At 59.0% G+C, this 13167-nt stretch overlaps 1 protein-coding gene across 1 annotated transcript in view; it reads right to left on the bottom strand.

Annotated features, from left to right (window-relative positions):
• Positions 1-13167, bottom strand: part of COL7A1 (collagen type VII alpha 1 chain) — a 35289-nt gene that overhangs the window by 17537 nt on the left and 4585 nt on the right. The window contains 51 exon segments of the mRNA XM_017867950.1: positions 240-284; positions 372-434; positions 857-892; positions 1136-1216; positions 1308-1343; positions 1419-1454; positions 1526-1606; positions 1723-1752; positions 1969-1995; positions 2238-2282; positions 2520-2591; positions 2821-2865; positions 3060-3095; positions 3197-3277; positions 3385-3420; positions 3510-3569; positions 3945-3998; positions 4149-4181; positions 4558-4593; positions 4713-4748; positions 4844-4888; positions 5244-5279; positions 5357-5401; positions 5622-5657; positions 5785-5844; positions 5947-6009; positions 6130-6183; positions 6265-6291; positions 6528-6605; positions 6714-6785; positions 6963-6998; positions 7139-7174; positions 7264-7344; positions 7784-7846; positions 7918-7962; positions 8059-8085; positions 8169-8204; positions 8303-8475; positions 8561-8729; positions 8791-8916; positions 9208-9344; positions 9426-9569; positions 9656-9790; positions 10347-10493; positions 10837-10959; positions 11214-11360; positions 11442-11567; positions 11894-12037; positions 12167-12286; positions 12787-12930; positions 13033-13158. Of these exon segments, the coding sequence (XP_017723439.1) occupies positions 240-284; positions 372-434; positions 857-892; positions 1136-1216; positions 1308-1343; positions 1419-1454; positions 1526-1606; positions 1723-1752; positions 1969-1995; positions 2238-2282; positions 2520-2591; positions 2821-2865; positions 3060-3095; positions 3197-3277; positions 3385-3420; positions 3510-3569; positions 3945-3998; positions 4149-4181; positions 4558-4593; positions 4713-4748; positions 4844-4888; positions 5244-5279; positions 5357-5401; positions 5622-5657; positions 5785-5844; positions 5947-6009; positions 6130-6183; positions 6265-6291; positions 6528-6605; positions 6714-6785; positions 6963-6998; positions 7139-7174; positions 7264-7344; positions 7784-7846; positions 7918-7962; positions 8059-8085; positions 8169-8204; positions 8303-8475; positions 8561-8729; positions 8791-8916; positions 9208-9344; positions 9426-9569; positions 9656-9790; positions 10347-10493; positions 10837-10959; positions 11214-11360; positions 11442-11567; positions 11894-12037; positions 12167-12286; positions 12787-12930; positions 13033-13158 (3770 nt within the window).

Genomic DNA, 13167 nt, shown 5'->3' with positions numbered 1-13167 from the left:
AACGCAGGAGGCAGAGGTTGCGGTAAGCTGAGATCGTGCCATTGCATTCCAACCCGAGCAACAAGAGCGAAACTCTGTCTCAAAAAAAAAAAAGAACTATGTTTCTGGATGCATCTGTATGTCTGGGCCAGGATGCATGTGTCTGCATGTGTGCCTCATGTGTTGCTAGAGATCTTGGCTGTGTAGGTGTGCTGGTGTTTCTTGGCAGGTTTCGCCGCAGCTGCCCTGGACACACTCACGTTTTTTCCATTCAGGCCAGGTTTGCCATCCTCGCCTGGCTTTCCCTGTGGGAACAGATCACTGGTCAGATGTCGGGGATCAGGTGAGGGTAGTAAGGGGGAAAATAGGGTAACACGAAAGTCTGGACTCACCAGTAATCCAGGGGGACCAGAGGGGCCAGGGGGGCCCTGTTCTCCACGGAGGCCTGGAAGCCCCTGGAAAAAGTATTTGTTAAGATTTATAGGGCCTCTGAGATATCCCTTGGGGCATACCCCATGGACTAAGAGGACCCCAATAAGATCTCCCTCTAGGGTAGAGACCCCCAGGACTGGGAGGTCCCATTGAGATCCCTCAGGCACAGACCTCATGGATGGGGGGGCCTCTGCTGATACTCCCAAGGGAAGAACTCCCAGAACTTGGAGGGCCTATGAAGACTCCCAAGGCAAAGAAGGTCAGAAAGGGGGATTCTACTAAAACCTGTCTGCCAGGGACTGAGACCCCTCCCAAGGACTGAGACTCCTCCCAAAGGCAAGGGTGAACCAATGCTCCCCACTCTCTTAATGCTGTGACTATGATGATCTGGTCGGAGCTTATGCAAACCCGAGTTCCCTCTGTCCCAGTATCTCCCCTCACTTACGTCTCTCCCTGGGTCCCCAGCTTTGCCTGCAGCACCCTGAGGAGAGACTCAAAGTCAGTTCATCATGGTCATGGGGTCAGGGGGCTCTAATCCCTGTAAGCCTAAGGCCTGCATGGCAACAACGCGCCCCACCCAGGCAGGGCTCTGGGAGAAGACACAGACAACATGTCTGGCCCCAGAGCTCGTCAAGGCCAAGACCAACCAATAAGGCTGGGGTCTAGGGCCCTCATGTGAAGGGATAGGGGAAGGGGACAACCAGGCAGGACTACCAAGACTCACATTCAGCCCAGGGGGCCCGGAGGCTCCTGGTTTCCCATCCAGTCCGCTCCGGCCATCCAGCCCAGGGGGACCCCGGTCACCCTGTGGAAAATAGAGTGGTAAGAGGCCACCAAGGCCGAGGTGGATCTGATAACCCAGGCTCATGTCCTGAGAAACCTCCACACCCTCTCACCTTTTCTCCTGCTGGGCCTCGGACACCTGGGTCCCCCTGGAGGGAACAGGGTCAGATAAGAGGTGAGGGCAAGATGGGGACTCAGCAAACGGGGCAAAGTGCATCACTCACCTGTGGGCCTGGGGGCCCGCGAAGCCCATCTATGCCCTAAAGATAGGGGAGGAAGAAATCAGAGTGGGCCCTCCCACACCTGCACCCCCAGGACCAGCCATACTCACCCTATCCCCAGGGGCTCCAGGGAGGCCAGGGTCACCCTTGGGCCCTCGAGGACCTTCTTGTCCACGGTCCCCAGGCTCTCCCTGTGACAGAGATAAGCTTGCTGAGGAACAGCCTTGAAGCTAAGCCATGCCCAAGGTAGAACCTGCTGGGAGGGGCACTGGGGTCTTTCTTACCCTCCACCCACAGACCCTAATACCTTCTCTCTTGCCCCAGGTCCTGTGTCTACCTGTGGGGGGAATGGCCAGTGAGAAGAATGGCTCAACAAGGGGAAGAGTGGTTGGCGAGGGGATACAGGGTCTGTGAGGGGCTCCAGGGATCTGTGGAGGTTTCAGAGGGGCAGTGGGGGAAGTGGGAATTAGTGGAAGGAACGAGGGGACATGACGTGGAGCCAAAGGGGCAAGTGAGGGCAATGACAGAGGACCAGACCCAGTGCAGCCCTTACCAGCCGTCCCGGGAGTCCTGGGGGACCCTGGGAAAGGAAATGATTATAGTCAACAGGAAGCCTCAGGTCCCAGGCCATGGCTCTGGTTTGCTCCAGGCTCAACTCTGCCCCCAAGTTCCCCGAAGTACCCTAATGCCAGCCCCCAGCAGGCATGGGTGGCCATCCATGCTTCCCACCTTGACCTCCAGACCCCTCGTGTGAAGGCACACTGGCAGCAGTGCCAGGGGACCCTCCATCCTTTCTGAGCCCAGGACACCAGCCCTACTCACCGGCTCCCCACGGTCACCCTTGGATCCAGATGGTCCAGGGCTGCCCTGCAGAAAGGCAGGGATCAGGACCACTCTAGGTGGGCAGCAGTTTGGGGGAGCTTTGGAAGCACCATGAGGACTCATGGGAATGTTGGTAGGCTTCAGGTGGGCGTGATGCAGGGGTCACAGGAAGTGAAGATTGGGAGGGTTTAGCATTACGGGGTTGGGGGGTAGGATCAGGTGTTGGGAATTGACTGGTTGGAGGGTTAAGGTTGGGGTGAGGAGTCATAGATTGGGACTCACATTTTGTCCATCCGCTCCAGGATCTCCCTGGTTTCCCTTCTCACCCACAGGTCCCCGAACTCCAGGTGCCCCCTAAGAAGAGTAGCTGGCCTCAGACAGACCCTCCCAGTATTTTGCAGTGCCCCTGTGACCCCCTACACTGCCCCAGGCTCCCCATCACTCCAAAATCCACATCAGAGGTTCCCATCACCCCATGTCTCCCTGCAGGGCCTCCCATCACCCCTTAGCCCCCCTCAGCCTTTTCTATCACCTTCATGCCCACCTCCCATCACCCCTGTTACTTCTCTCTGCCAAGACTCACCCGAAGGCCACGTTCGCCTGCTTTTCCAGGCAAACCTGGGTCACCCTGGTGACAGAGAGAAAAGTCATACTGCACAGGGAGCCAGGATCTAACTCACTCAGGGAGAGGGGACAGAGAAGGGCCTGAGCAGCAGCTGGACAGGAGGCAAAGAGTGGATGGATGGTCTGGTGGAGCCCCAGCCCACTGGGATCCTAGTTCAAGGGTAAAGGATCAGAAACCACAGTGGGAAGAAGTCTCACCGGAGGACCCTCGTCACCTTTCTCTCCAACTTCACCCTGTGAAACATGAGTGTCAGCCCTGGTTTCAAGAACCCCATGATGCTGGCAACAGCCCTACTCCCTTACCCGCCGTGACTCCCCCGGGTCCAGCCTCTTACATCTCGTCCTCGGGGGCCAACAGGTCCTGGGGGGCCAGGCCGCCCAGGGTCTCCCTTCTCTCCAGGAGGCCCTGAGTCACCCTGTGGAGGAGGCAAGAGGGAGGTGATGCAGGATGCTCAAAGCAGGCAGTCCTCAAGGGGAGGGGACCCCGGAAGCCTTGAGGTTGCCCAGGGTCATGGGTACTCACTGGGGGTCCTGCTCTGCCAGTAAGGCCAATGGGACCCTGAAGGGAATAGAAGGGGGATAGGATTTAGTCAGAGTCCTACCACCTCATCTCCCTCTGTCACACTCCCCATTCCGACATTGATTCACCCGGTCTCCAGGGTCTCCCTTGGGGCCAGGGTCTCCAGAAAGAACCAAGCCAGGTGGGCCCTGTGTATGGAAGGATAACAAGTCAGGAAGAAAACCTCTACCAACCGCCCCCTAAACACTTCCCTTCACGGGCTGGGTGCAGTGGCTCATGCCTGTAATCCCAGCACTTTGGGAGGCCGAGATGGGCAGATCACGAGGTCAGGAGATCGAGACCACGGTGAAACCCTGTCTCTACAAAAAATACAAAAAATTAGCCAGGCACGCTGGCGGGCGCCTGTAGTCCCAGCTACTTGGGAGGCTGAGGCAGGAGAATCACTTGAACCTGGGAGGCGGAGCTTGCAGTGCGCCAAGATCCCGCCACTGCACTCCAGCCTGGGCAACAGAGCGAGACTCTGTCTCAAAAAAAAAAAAAAAAAAACACTTCCCTTCACTTACCCGTTCCCCTTGGACTCCGGTAGCTCCTCTGGGCCCAGCAGGCCCCACATCTCCCTGGAGGTGACAAAGACCATCAGTGCTAGTCCCAGGCTCCAGTTAACCCCCTGACCTAGCAAGTCATGTGACCCTCAAGTCCCATACATAGGCCCTATGACCTAGACCTCAATTCTGTAGAAACCTCCCCTTGCCCCATACCAGGCTTACCTTTTCTCCTTTGGGTCCAGCGACAGCAGGTCCCTGAAAACAAACAGGACAGATACAGCTTGGCCCTGCCTTGGGGTTGTATGACCAAAGTCTTCATTGGAATGGAGGTCACATGGAAGTCGAAATCATACAGCTCAGTCCCCACCCAGAAGTCACAGGGTCACCGCTGATAGCAGGGAAGGGGTTATACGAAATGGACTGACACAAAGAGCTCATGACCTGCATGGCGGTCATGGGGTCACAGGATCACAGCCAGGAGTCTTGAGGCAGGTTCTAGCAGGTGAGCCACAGAGCTCCGAGACTGCTCACGGGCCCAGCACTGTGGAATCACAGCCTAGATAGTGTTCTATAGGAGGATCTCTGCTCAAGGGCTGCGCTGTGCTCAGAGCCCCATCCTCCCATCACTCACCACCACTGCAGGGTCCCCAGGACGACCAGGCTCCCCCTGTGGAGAGAGGATAGGAGCAGGGACAGGTCAGGGAGTCACCTTGGAGCCCCAAATCCCAGTGTCCTACCTGCCACACCCCTAGTACCAGACAGTACCACCCCCAGTCGAGGACCCACCTTCTCTCCTTGGCGGCCGGTAGGTCCTGGTGGCCCCTGAATGTAGAGAAAGTGGGAGTCCAGGAGGGGAAAGGAAAGGGGAGGGACACACAAAAGTCCCACTCATGGTCCCATCACAGTCACAGACTCACTTCAGGACCCTCTGCTCCAGGACGTCCAGCAACCCCTGGCAGCCCCTGGAGGAGAGGAAGGGAAGAGCTGTGCAGGTGGGTGGGGACGGGGGATATGGGCAGGGCTAGAGGCTGGGGTGAGGGCTGGAGAGGGGTCAGGGAAGATTGGGATTTAGGTTGGCAGGGGTCAGACTCGGCAGGAGGACAGAGACCAGGTCAGTGAAAGTCAAGGTCAGTTCAGCAGGGTCAGAGATTTAAAGCCAGGTCCCTGGGGCTGAGGGTTAGAGCCTGTATCAGCAGAGATAAGGGGTCATTGAGGAGGGGTGAGGAACAGGGGCAGCGGGGGTCAAGGGCAAGAAGCCAAAACCAGAAAGGGCACAGCCAGGTCAGCTGGTATGAGCATTGCAGCCAGTGGGCTCACCCGGGATCCCGCTGGGCCTGGGGGTCCACGTTCGCCCTGATGGAACAGAAGAGGTCAGAGCTGAGTTGGGCTAGATCCTCCAGGGCCCTTGGAGCCCCCCAGGTTGCACTTACCTTCTCTCCAGCCTCACCCAGGGGCCCTGGAAAGCCCCGGTCACCCTGAAGACAGAGGGTGAGAGAACGACAGAGAGAGAGAGGGTTGGTGTGGGGCTTGAATGTCAAACCCCAGACAATGGGTCTCAAACTCCAACCATCCCCTCCAAAACCACAACCTCTGACCTGGAGGGAACTGTTATCTCCTGATCTTCCAGCCTCCCCTAACACCACGGGGAGCCTGGAGTAGCACCCCTCACACCTCAGTCCCCCAGTTGGTACTCACTTTGGGGCCAATAGCTCCAGGAGGTCCCCGTGGGCCCTGGAAGGGATGAATTTGGGGGTTCAGAGATTTGCGTTTGGGCATGAGGATGGAGCAGTGGTTGACGATTGAGGTGGGGGCTGGAGCTGTGCCCACCACATTCAGAACCCCTGGCCCCTCCACTTACCTGCTCACCCGGAGACCCAGGTTGTCCTGGGAGGCCTGGAGCTCCATCCTCAGAGTCACCCTGAAGGAGATACGCACGGGTGGGAAGACCAAAGGGAGGCCCTGCCCCTAGCACCCAGCCTCCCACCCCAGAACTGGGATATCATCAAGTCAGGCTTCCTACTTTTTCTCCTTTCTCTCCAGGGGGGCCAATGGGGCCTTGGGGTCCAGGGCTTCCGGGAAGACCCTAGGAGGAAGTAAGTAAAAATGTGAGCCAAGAACCATGAAGCCCAGCACCCAACCACTGCCCCAGGAGAGACCCACAGCCCTGAGCAGGGCCCCCAGCAGAGCCTCAAGGCCCACTCACCGGCAGCCCGGGCTCCCCAGGAGCAATGCCACCTTCACCTGGTCCAGGGGGACCCTGGGAGAGAACAGCAGGTCACGGAATGAACAGGGGAATCAGACTCTAAGCCACCCCCAGCACAACCCGTCCCTCACTTACCCGCTCCCCACGATCACCTTTGTCACCCTAGAAAACAGATGATGACCCCATGACCCTGGGCCACACCTCACTCCCAAAGATACCAGGAGGGATGAGGGTCATGGGGTCCAATTGGATTACAAGGATCTTGGGAGAACTGAGGCATCATGGTGAGCATGGGGGTGATCAGAGGGTCACAAGAGCCAGAGGAACTGGTAGGGGTTATATGGGTTCAAATGGGGTCACCAGGTCTCTGCATCACATGGCACTCATGAGGTTGTCACCTTCACGGATGTTCCAGGAAGCCCTGGGGGGCCACGGGGTCCTGGGTCCCCCAGTGGTCCACGAGGTCCAGGGGGGCCCTGATGGAGGAGACAAAGTATAAGGTGCAACCCCACAGACCCTCCTCTCACCCCCTCGTGTCGGTACCCCCACTACCCATCACTCGCCACCACATACCCTGGACTTACCGATGGTCCAGGGTCCCCTTTCCGCCCAGGAAGCCCAGGTCCTTCGCCTCCAATGACTTGTCCAGGAGCCCCCTGTAGGGACAGAGAACAGTGGGCAGGATTCAGGATATGGGGGCCTTGAGTTGGAATAAGCCCCTAGACACGTCCAGCTATTCTTATTTGCGCCTTAGGCCCTGCACAGGGTCTGGCGTGGGGCAGTCCTGCTCCTCCCTGGGACATCCCGGCCGCCTCCCTTCCCCCTTCACCTACCGGCTCCCCCTTTGGGCCTCGAGGTCCTTGCTCTCCCTGAGGACCAAACAGAGCAGAGGGTGGTGCTTGGGCTCAGGTGGGTGTCAGCGTGGGCACTGACCTACCACCCCAGGCTCCCGCCCTGTGGAAGAGCCCTGGGAAGACACTTGGAAAGCAAAGAAGGGAGGGCGCCTTACCGGTTCCCCACGAGGGCCAGGCAACCCTGGAGAGCCCTGCAAATGGAGGCCAGAGGCAGAACAGTCGGAGCCGCCCACCCACTCAGGCAGCGCCCACCCTGACCCGCAGGGCAAGGCTTGCTCACCTTTAGGCCAGGGGCTCCAGGGGTCCCAGGAGTCCCGGGGCGGCCAGGGCTGCCTGGACGCCCATCTGCTCCAGGGAAGCCCTGAGGAGGTGAAGAGGTCAGGGCAGGAAGGGACCCTCCCCCAAGGCCCCTGGTTTGCTGGAGGGGCCTCACCCCATCAACAAAGGGTCCCCTACCTCACTGGCCCCCAGGTATTATTGGGGGTGGAACAGTGAGGCAGAGAAGTGGCCCCTCAGAGCTGCACGGAGTCCAATTCTAGGCACAAGGGCAGTGACAAGGCAGAGGGCGTCCCTGCCTCTGGGACTTAGAGCTGCTGCTCAGGCTCTGCAGAGGGGCTAGAAGCCCCACTGGCCTTCTACTTCAGAGTGTCCCCTAAAGTCTCTGCGGTGGCTTATAACCTCCAGCTGGGCTTCTAGGAATTTCTGATGATTCGAACTCTGCTTATTCCTTCTCTCTTGTAAAAACCCTGAGAAAGCTTTGAGGAGTGCCTCAGAGAAACCGCGATGGTCCCCACACTCACCCTTTCGCCCTTAGCAATGGCACTTCCAGGGGGCCCCTGGGGGCCAGGAGCACCAGTCCTGCCCTGAGAGAAGAGAGCAGGTTAGGTGGTGATAAGCCAGTCAGGGTACAGGGACAGATGTGGGGGGCACTCACCGGGAGGCCAGGGTCGCCAGGAGGCCCAACTTGTCCTCTCAGGCCCTAGGAAGGGTGATCAGTGAGACCTGTGCTGCCAACCTCCCCTGCCCCACTGACACCCAACCCATTCTCTATTCCCCACCCTGCAGGTGCACTCACCATTTCTCCAGGTTCCCCCTTCTGGCCCTGGGGAAAGACAAGTCAGATGTGGGTCAGAGTGGCTAGCCCCAGGTGCAGCTTCCGCCCACCTCTCGTCGCAGGACTCTTACCTTTGGACAATATACTGGGCAGGGCTCTGGCCGGGGCTGTGGACATACGGTCTCTTTGAGGTTGAACATTTCTACCAAGAACCCCCAGATCCCTTATTTTCTACCACCCAGTCCCCCAGAGGGCTCTTCCAAACCTGAGTAGTGAAGGATGCCTGACACAGGGCTGCGGCCAGACCACTGACTGCCCGGTCCAGGCTTGGCCCATCATCCACGGCGAAGAAGGTCTGGACAGAGTCCATGCCCGGCACCAAGCGACGCAGCTGCTCTGGGTCTGCTCCAGCCATTCCCAACATCACCACTTTAAGCCCTAAGGTGGGGTCCAGTGGCTGCTTGATAGCCCTGTCAGGGCCACCCCTATTCCCAGACCCCTTCCCCATCAGCCTACTCCTTACCAGCAGCCTGGGCCTCACGGATGGGGCTGAATATGTCACCTCTCAAGCATCCACCGTACAGAACCATCACCCCTGGCACGTGCTGGCGTGCGCCCCAGGAGCATCTGGTGCCACATCGTATCTGGTGAGCTGTGACCACGGCGTGCTGGAAGGAAGGACATGTCAAACCCTGGGGCACCCAAGCTCCCAGTGGATAGCCCCAAGAGTCCATGCCTGCTGCAGTCCCTCACCCAGGTTGTTCCCACTTGGTCCATGTAGGCATGTCACAGGATCCTTTGCAAGATAATGCCAAGGTCATAGGAGCCCATTCAGGGGAACAGTGGGGAGGGCCGGTGACTGTAAGACAGCAGGCCAACCTGGAGTGGAGGGAGACACAGAGCCTGAGGAGGATGATAGAGCAGGGATGAGGGTGCACAGAGCCTGGAGAAACACATCATGGGTGTGTGTGACCGAAAGAGCCTGACTATCTATTAGGGAGTCAGCAGTGACGGCAGGATAGGAAGCCAGGCAGCAGGTGAGATCTGGAGCCTGTGGGAGAGCTGGAAGAATGACTGAACCTGTTGGGTGGTCAGGAGATAGTACCTGGCATGGAGCCTGGGTGGGGGGCCACAGGGAGAGGTAGGAATCTGGTTGCCCCAGGACCAAACCTGAACCGCCTGTGGCCCAAGAGGCCCAAGTGCCGACACCAGACGCTCCAGGACCCGCCTCGTAGCCTCCGCACGGTGAGCATTGTCTTGAGTGGCATGTGGTAGGAACACCACATCCGCCAGGCCACGGGGACACACTGCAGGAAGGGGAACAAGTTACTGAAGCGAGCAGCCCACCCAGACACACCTTTCTGCCCTTCCCACTATGCCCACCATACCTGGCGTCTGTGTGACGGATGCCTCAGGACCCTGCACACCATCCAGGACAGGCGTCAGGGAGAATATGTAAGAGACGCCAGGCTCTAGCCCTGTCACCCGCTGGGAGCTTGAGATCCCTGGAAGTGTCTGCGGGGCCCCAGGCACTTATGTAGGAGAGAGAACTTGATTAAAAACCAGTCTCCACAGAGCCCCAACTGCCAGCCCACCCCAACCCTGGCCTCCCCCTCACCCTGGCCAGGGCCTCTGAGTGGCCGCCAGGATAGGATGTAGCTGGATGCCCTGGACACTGGGGTCCAGGCCAAAGTCACTGAGTCGATCGAGGTGTCCACCACACGTAGTTCAGTGCTTGGAACACGAGGTGACTCTGAAGGAGGAATGAAAGATCGAGGATCAGGCCGGGCACGGTGGCTCAAGCCTGTAATCCCAGCACTTTGGGAGGCCGAGACAGGAGGATCACGAGGTCAGGAGATTGAGACCATCCTGGCTAATATGGTGAAACCCCGTCTCTACTAAAAAATACAAAAAAAAAAAAACTAGCTGGGCGAGGCGGTGGGCGCCTGTAGTCCCAGCTACTCGGGAGGCTGAGGCAGGAGAATGGCGTAAACCCGGGAGGCAGAGCTTGCAGTGAGCTGAGATCCGGCCACTGCACTCCAGCCTGGGCGACAGAGCGAGACTCCGTCTCAAAAAAAAAAAAAAGGATCGAGGATCAGAGGTTGAGTCCTGAGAACCCAGAGGGGAGAGAGATCTGAGATCCTGGGTCGGGTTTGTCTTATTGAAGCGTCATGAGAGGTTGTGCTGGGGTCACCCAGGGTCAGAGGGTGAGGGGTGGGGGTACAGGAGGAGTCACTCAGAGTCGGGGTGCAGGAAGCCAGGGTGGGTCATCAGTAGGGGAGGAGCACGCCAAGGTGAGGCAGGCTTACCAGTGCGCGCTTTCACGTCTGCAGAGGGCCCTTCTCCAGCCGGCCCTAGGACACTCAGCCTCACGCGGTACTGTGTGGCTGGCTCCAGCCCGTCCAGGTGATAGCTGTTGAGCTCGGGCCCCAGGACCCGGGACTGTTCTTGGCCACCTGGGGCAGGCGTGAGGGTGAGGGCCAAGAGCATGTGGGAGAGTGACACCTGGGGGCATTAAAGGGCCCGCCCACCTCACTGGCTCTGTTAACTGGGTCCACCCTCCTGACTGATCTTCCTCATCCTCACTGACTCTGCCCACTTTACGGACCCTGCCAGACTGACCCTCCATGAACTCACTGATCCCGCCCACTTCATTGACTGATCTTACCTACTGTCACTGATCTCGCAGACCCCCAATGACAGACCCCACTCACTGTCACTGTCCTCACCTACCTTTGTGGCGTCTGCCACAGCCTTGCCCCCATTGGTTCCTAACCTCCTCCCAGGGACACCCCTCACCCTCTGGTTGCCAGCGCAGAAGGAAGCCCTGCACTCCGGGCACCGGCTCCCAGCGCAGCCTCAGCGAGTGCTCCCCGCGCTGCACCACGTGAAGCGTTCCCAGGGCTGGCGGAGCCTCAGGCGCTGGAGAGAAAGCTCAGGAATCAGGGAGGCTCTGCCCCAATGGCCCCTGTGCCAATCCCAGGCCCACCCTGGCACATGCACCCCACTCAGCCAGCCCCTCTGCCTATCCCGGGCTTCACCTTCCCTCCTCTCAGACCCCGCCCCCAAAGGCTCACTACCAGTCCTGGTCCTTTCTCCAATCTGGAGCACAAGCCCCAATCCCCAAACCATCCACACCACCCATCCCGAGGCTCTCCAGCTCATGCTCTGCCTACGCGTGGTGACGACAATGGAGACAGGTGTGCCCTCAAGGTCCCCGACAAGTGCAGTCACTCGCACTGAGTAGCTGACTCCACCTTCAAGACCCCGGATCTCTGCAGAGTCTGTGTTTCCTGGGAGTATCTGGTGTCTCATGGGGCCACCTGGCCAGGTGGGCATAGAGCAATGGTTAGGGGTGGGCAGTCTCAGCCAGGAAGGATAGGGGTGGCATCAGGGAGCCATACCTTCACTCCGGCCCCAGGCCAGTCTGTAAGCTGTGGCCCCAGTGACCCCTACCCAGGTGATCCGCAGAACGTCGCTGGAAGCATTGAGGATCTGCAGCCTTGACACACGGCCCACAGGCTCAGGGGCTGGGGACAGAGGCAAGGTAAGGGGGTCTGGCAGAGAACAGAGTGGTAGTGCAGGCATGGTTGACACGGGGGTAATCTGAAAGTCAGTGTGAGGTTAGTGTGGACAGGTCACCGTAGGCAGCCCTGAGAGGGAGGAGGTCACTGCCTTGGGGTGGGCAGTGTGGGGCCACCAGGAGGTTGGGTGGACACTTAATCAGTGCGGGGTGGGTCAGTGTGGACAGGACAGTCGCTGAGCAGGGGCGTGGAGGCAGCTGGGCAATCAGGAATACACAGCAGGGCAGGGTAGCTAATTCAGTGTGGCTAGCAGCTGGTCAGGGTCCACTCACCAGTCCTGACAACCACAGAGGCAGGGGGCCCATCCACACCAGCCACATGGGCCCTTACATGCACCGTATACTCAGTATCTGGCTCCAGCCCGTCCAGCTCAGCCACCGTGGCCTCCCCAGAAACCAACTGGGATTTCTCTGGGCCTAGGAGCAGGGATGGAGGCAACTCCAGGGCTAGTCAAACTCTGTCCCCCAGAGCCCCACCTGGACCCCCAAAAAACCCCCAGCCCCCATTCCACTGTGACCCGCCCCCTCCCAAACCCCAGTCCCCACCGTGGGCTGAGTGCCAGGAAACCCTGTATCCTGTGGCGCCAGGAACCCTGGTCCAGGTAATGGTGACAGATGAGCTGCCGGCCTGAGTCACATGGACTGTCCTCACTGGGCCCAGTGGGTCTAGTGGGGAGAGGCAATGGGGAGTCTGCTGGAGCAGGCAGGAAGGAGTGGGGCTATCTGATACTGATAGGGGAAGGCGATGAGAGTCTAACAGAAGACAGGAATCTGATAGAGGAGATGGTGAATAGGTCCAGTGGAGAAGTGGGGAGATGGAGGTTTTAGGAAGCAGTGAGGGGGTCTGATGGAGGAGAAAGTGTAAATCTCAAAGGAGATTTGGGTCCAGCAAAAAAGGGGCAGGGGTCTGAGGGCTGAGGTGGTGGAAATTTGAGGGTAAAGACTGTGGGAGTCTTAGGGGAGAAGCGGGGGAATCTGAAGATGGGAAGGGCTTAAGAGGAGACAGCTGAAACTGAAGGAGAAGCAGAGTCTCTGAGGGAGGAGGGAGTAGGAATCTGAAGGGGGAGGCAGGAGTTCTGGGGAGTAGCAAGGGTCTGCAAGGGAAGGCATGGGGGTCTGAAAGAGCAATGGAGGCAGAGAGTCAAGGGACGGGGGCAGGCCCTGACCTGTTCGAGCCACGATGACCGCAGCGGGGCCCTCTTCTCTCCCTCTCAGTACAGACACAGCCACCTGGTAGGTGGTTCCAGGCTGCAGCCCTGTGATGTCTGTGACAGTAGAGTCTGGGGGCAGTGTCTGGCTGGACTCTGGACCTGAGGTCAGAGGGAAATGCTGGCATGGCTCCTGCCTGTCCCCTCCAGCCCCCATACCCTCATTGGTCCCTTCAGCAGTCCCCCCACACACCCCACACTGACCACTGCCTGTGCTCCAGCTAATCCGAAATCCACTGGCTCCAGGGATGGGTCCCCAGGCCACCCTCACTCTTGTAGCATCTGACACCACAACCCGCAGCCCTGGAACAGCAAGTGGGGTTTCCGGCTCTAGGGGTT

This window comes from Rhinopithecus bieti, unplaced genomic scaffold (genome assembly GCF_001698545.2).
Source record: "Rhinopithecus bieti isolate Rb0 unplaced genomic scaffold, ASM169854v2 scaffold_3875, whole genome shotgun sequence".
NCBI lineage: Eukaryota > Metazoa > Chordata > Mammalia > Primates > Cercopithecidae > Rhinopithecus > Rhinopithecus bieti.
The sequence above is the reverse complement of the archived record's forward strand: the minus strand, read 5'-3'. Positions and strand labels throughout refer to the sequence as shown.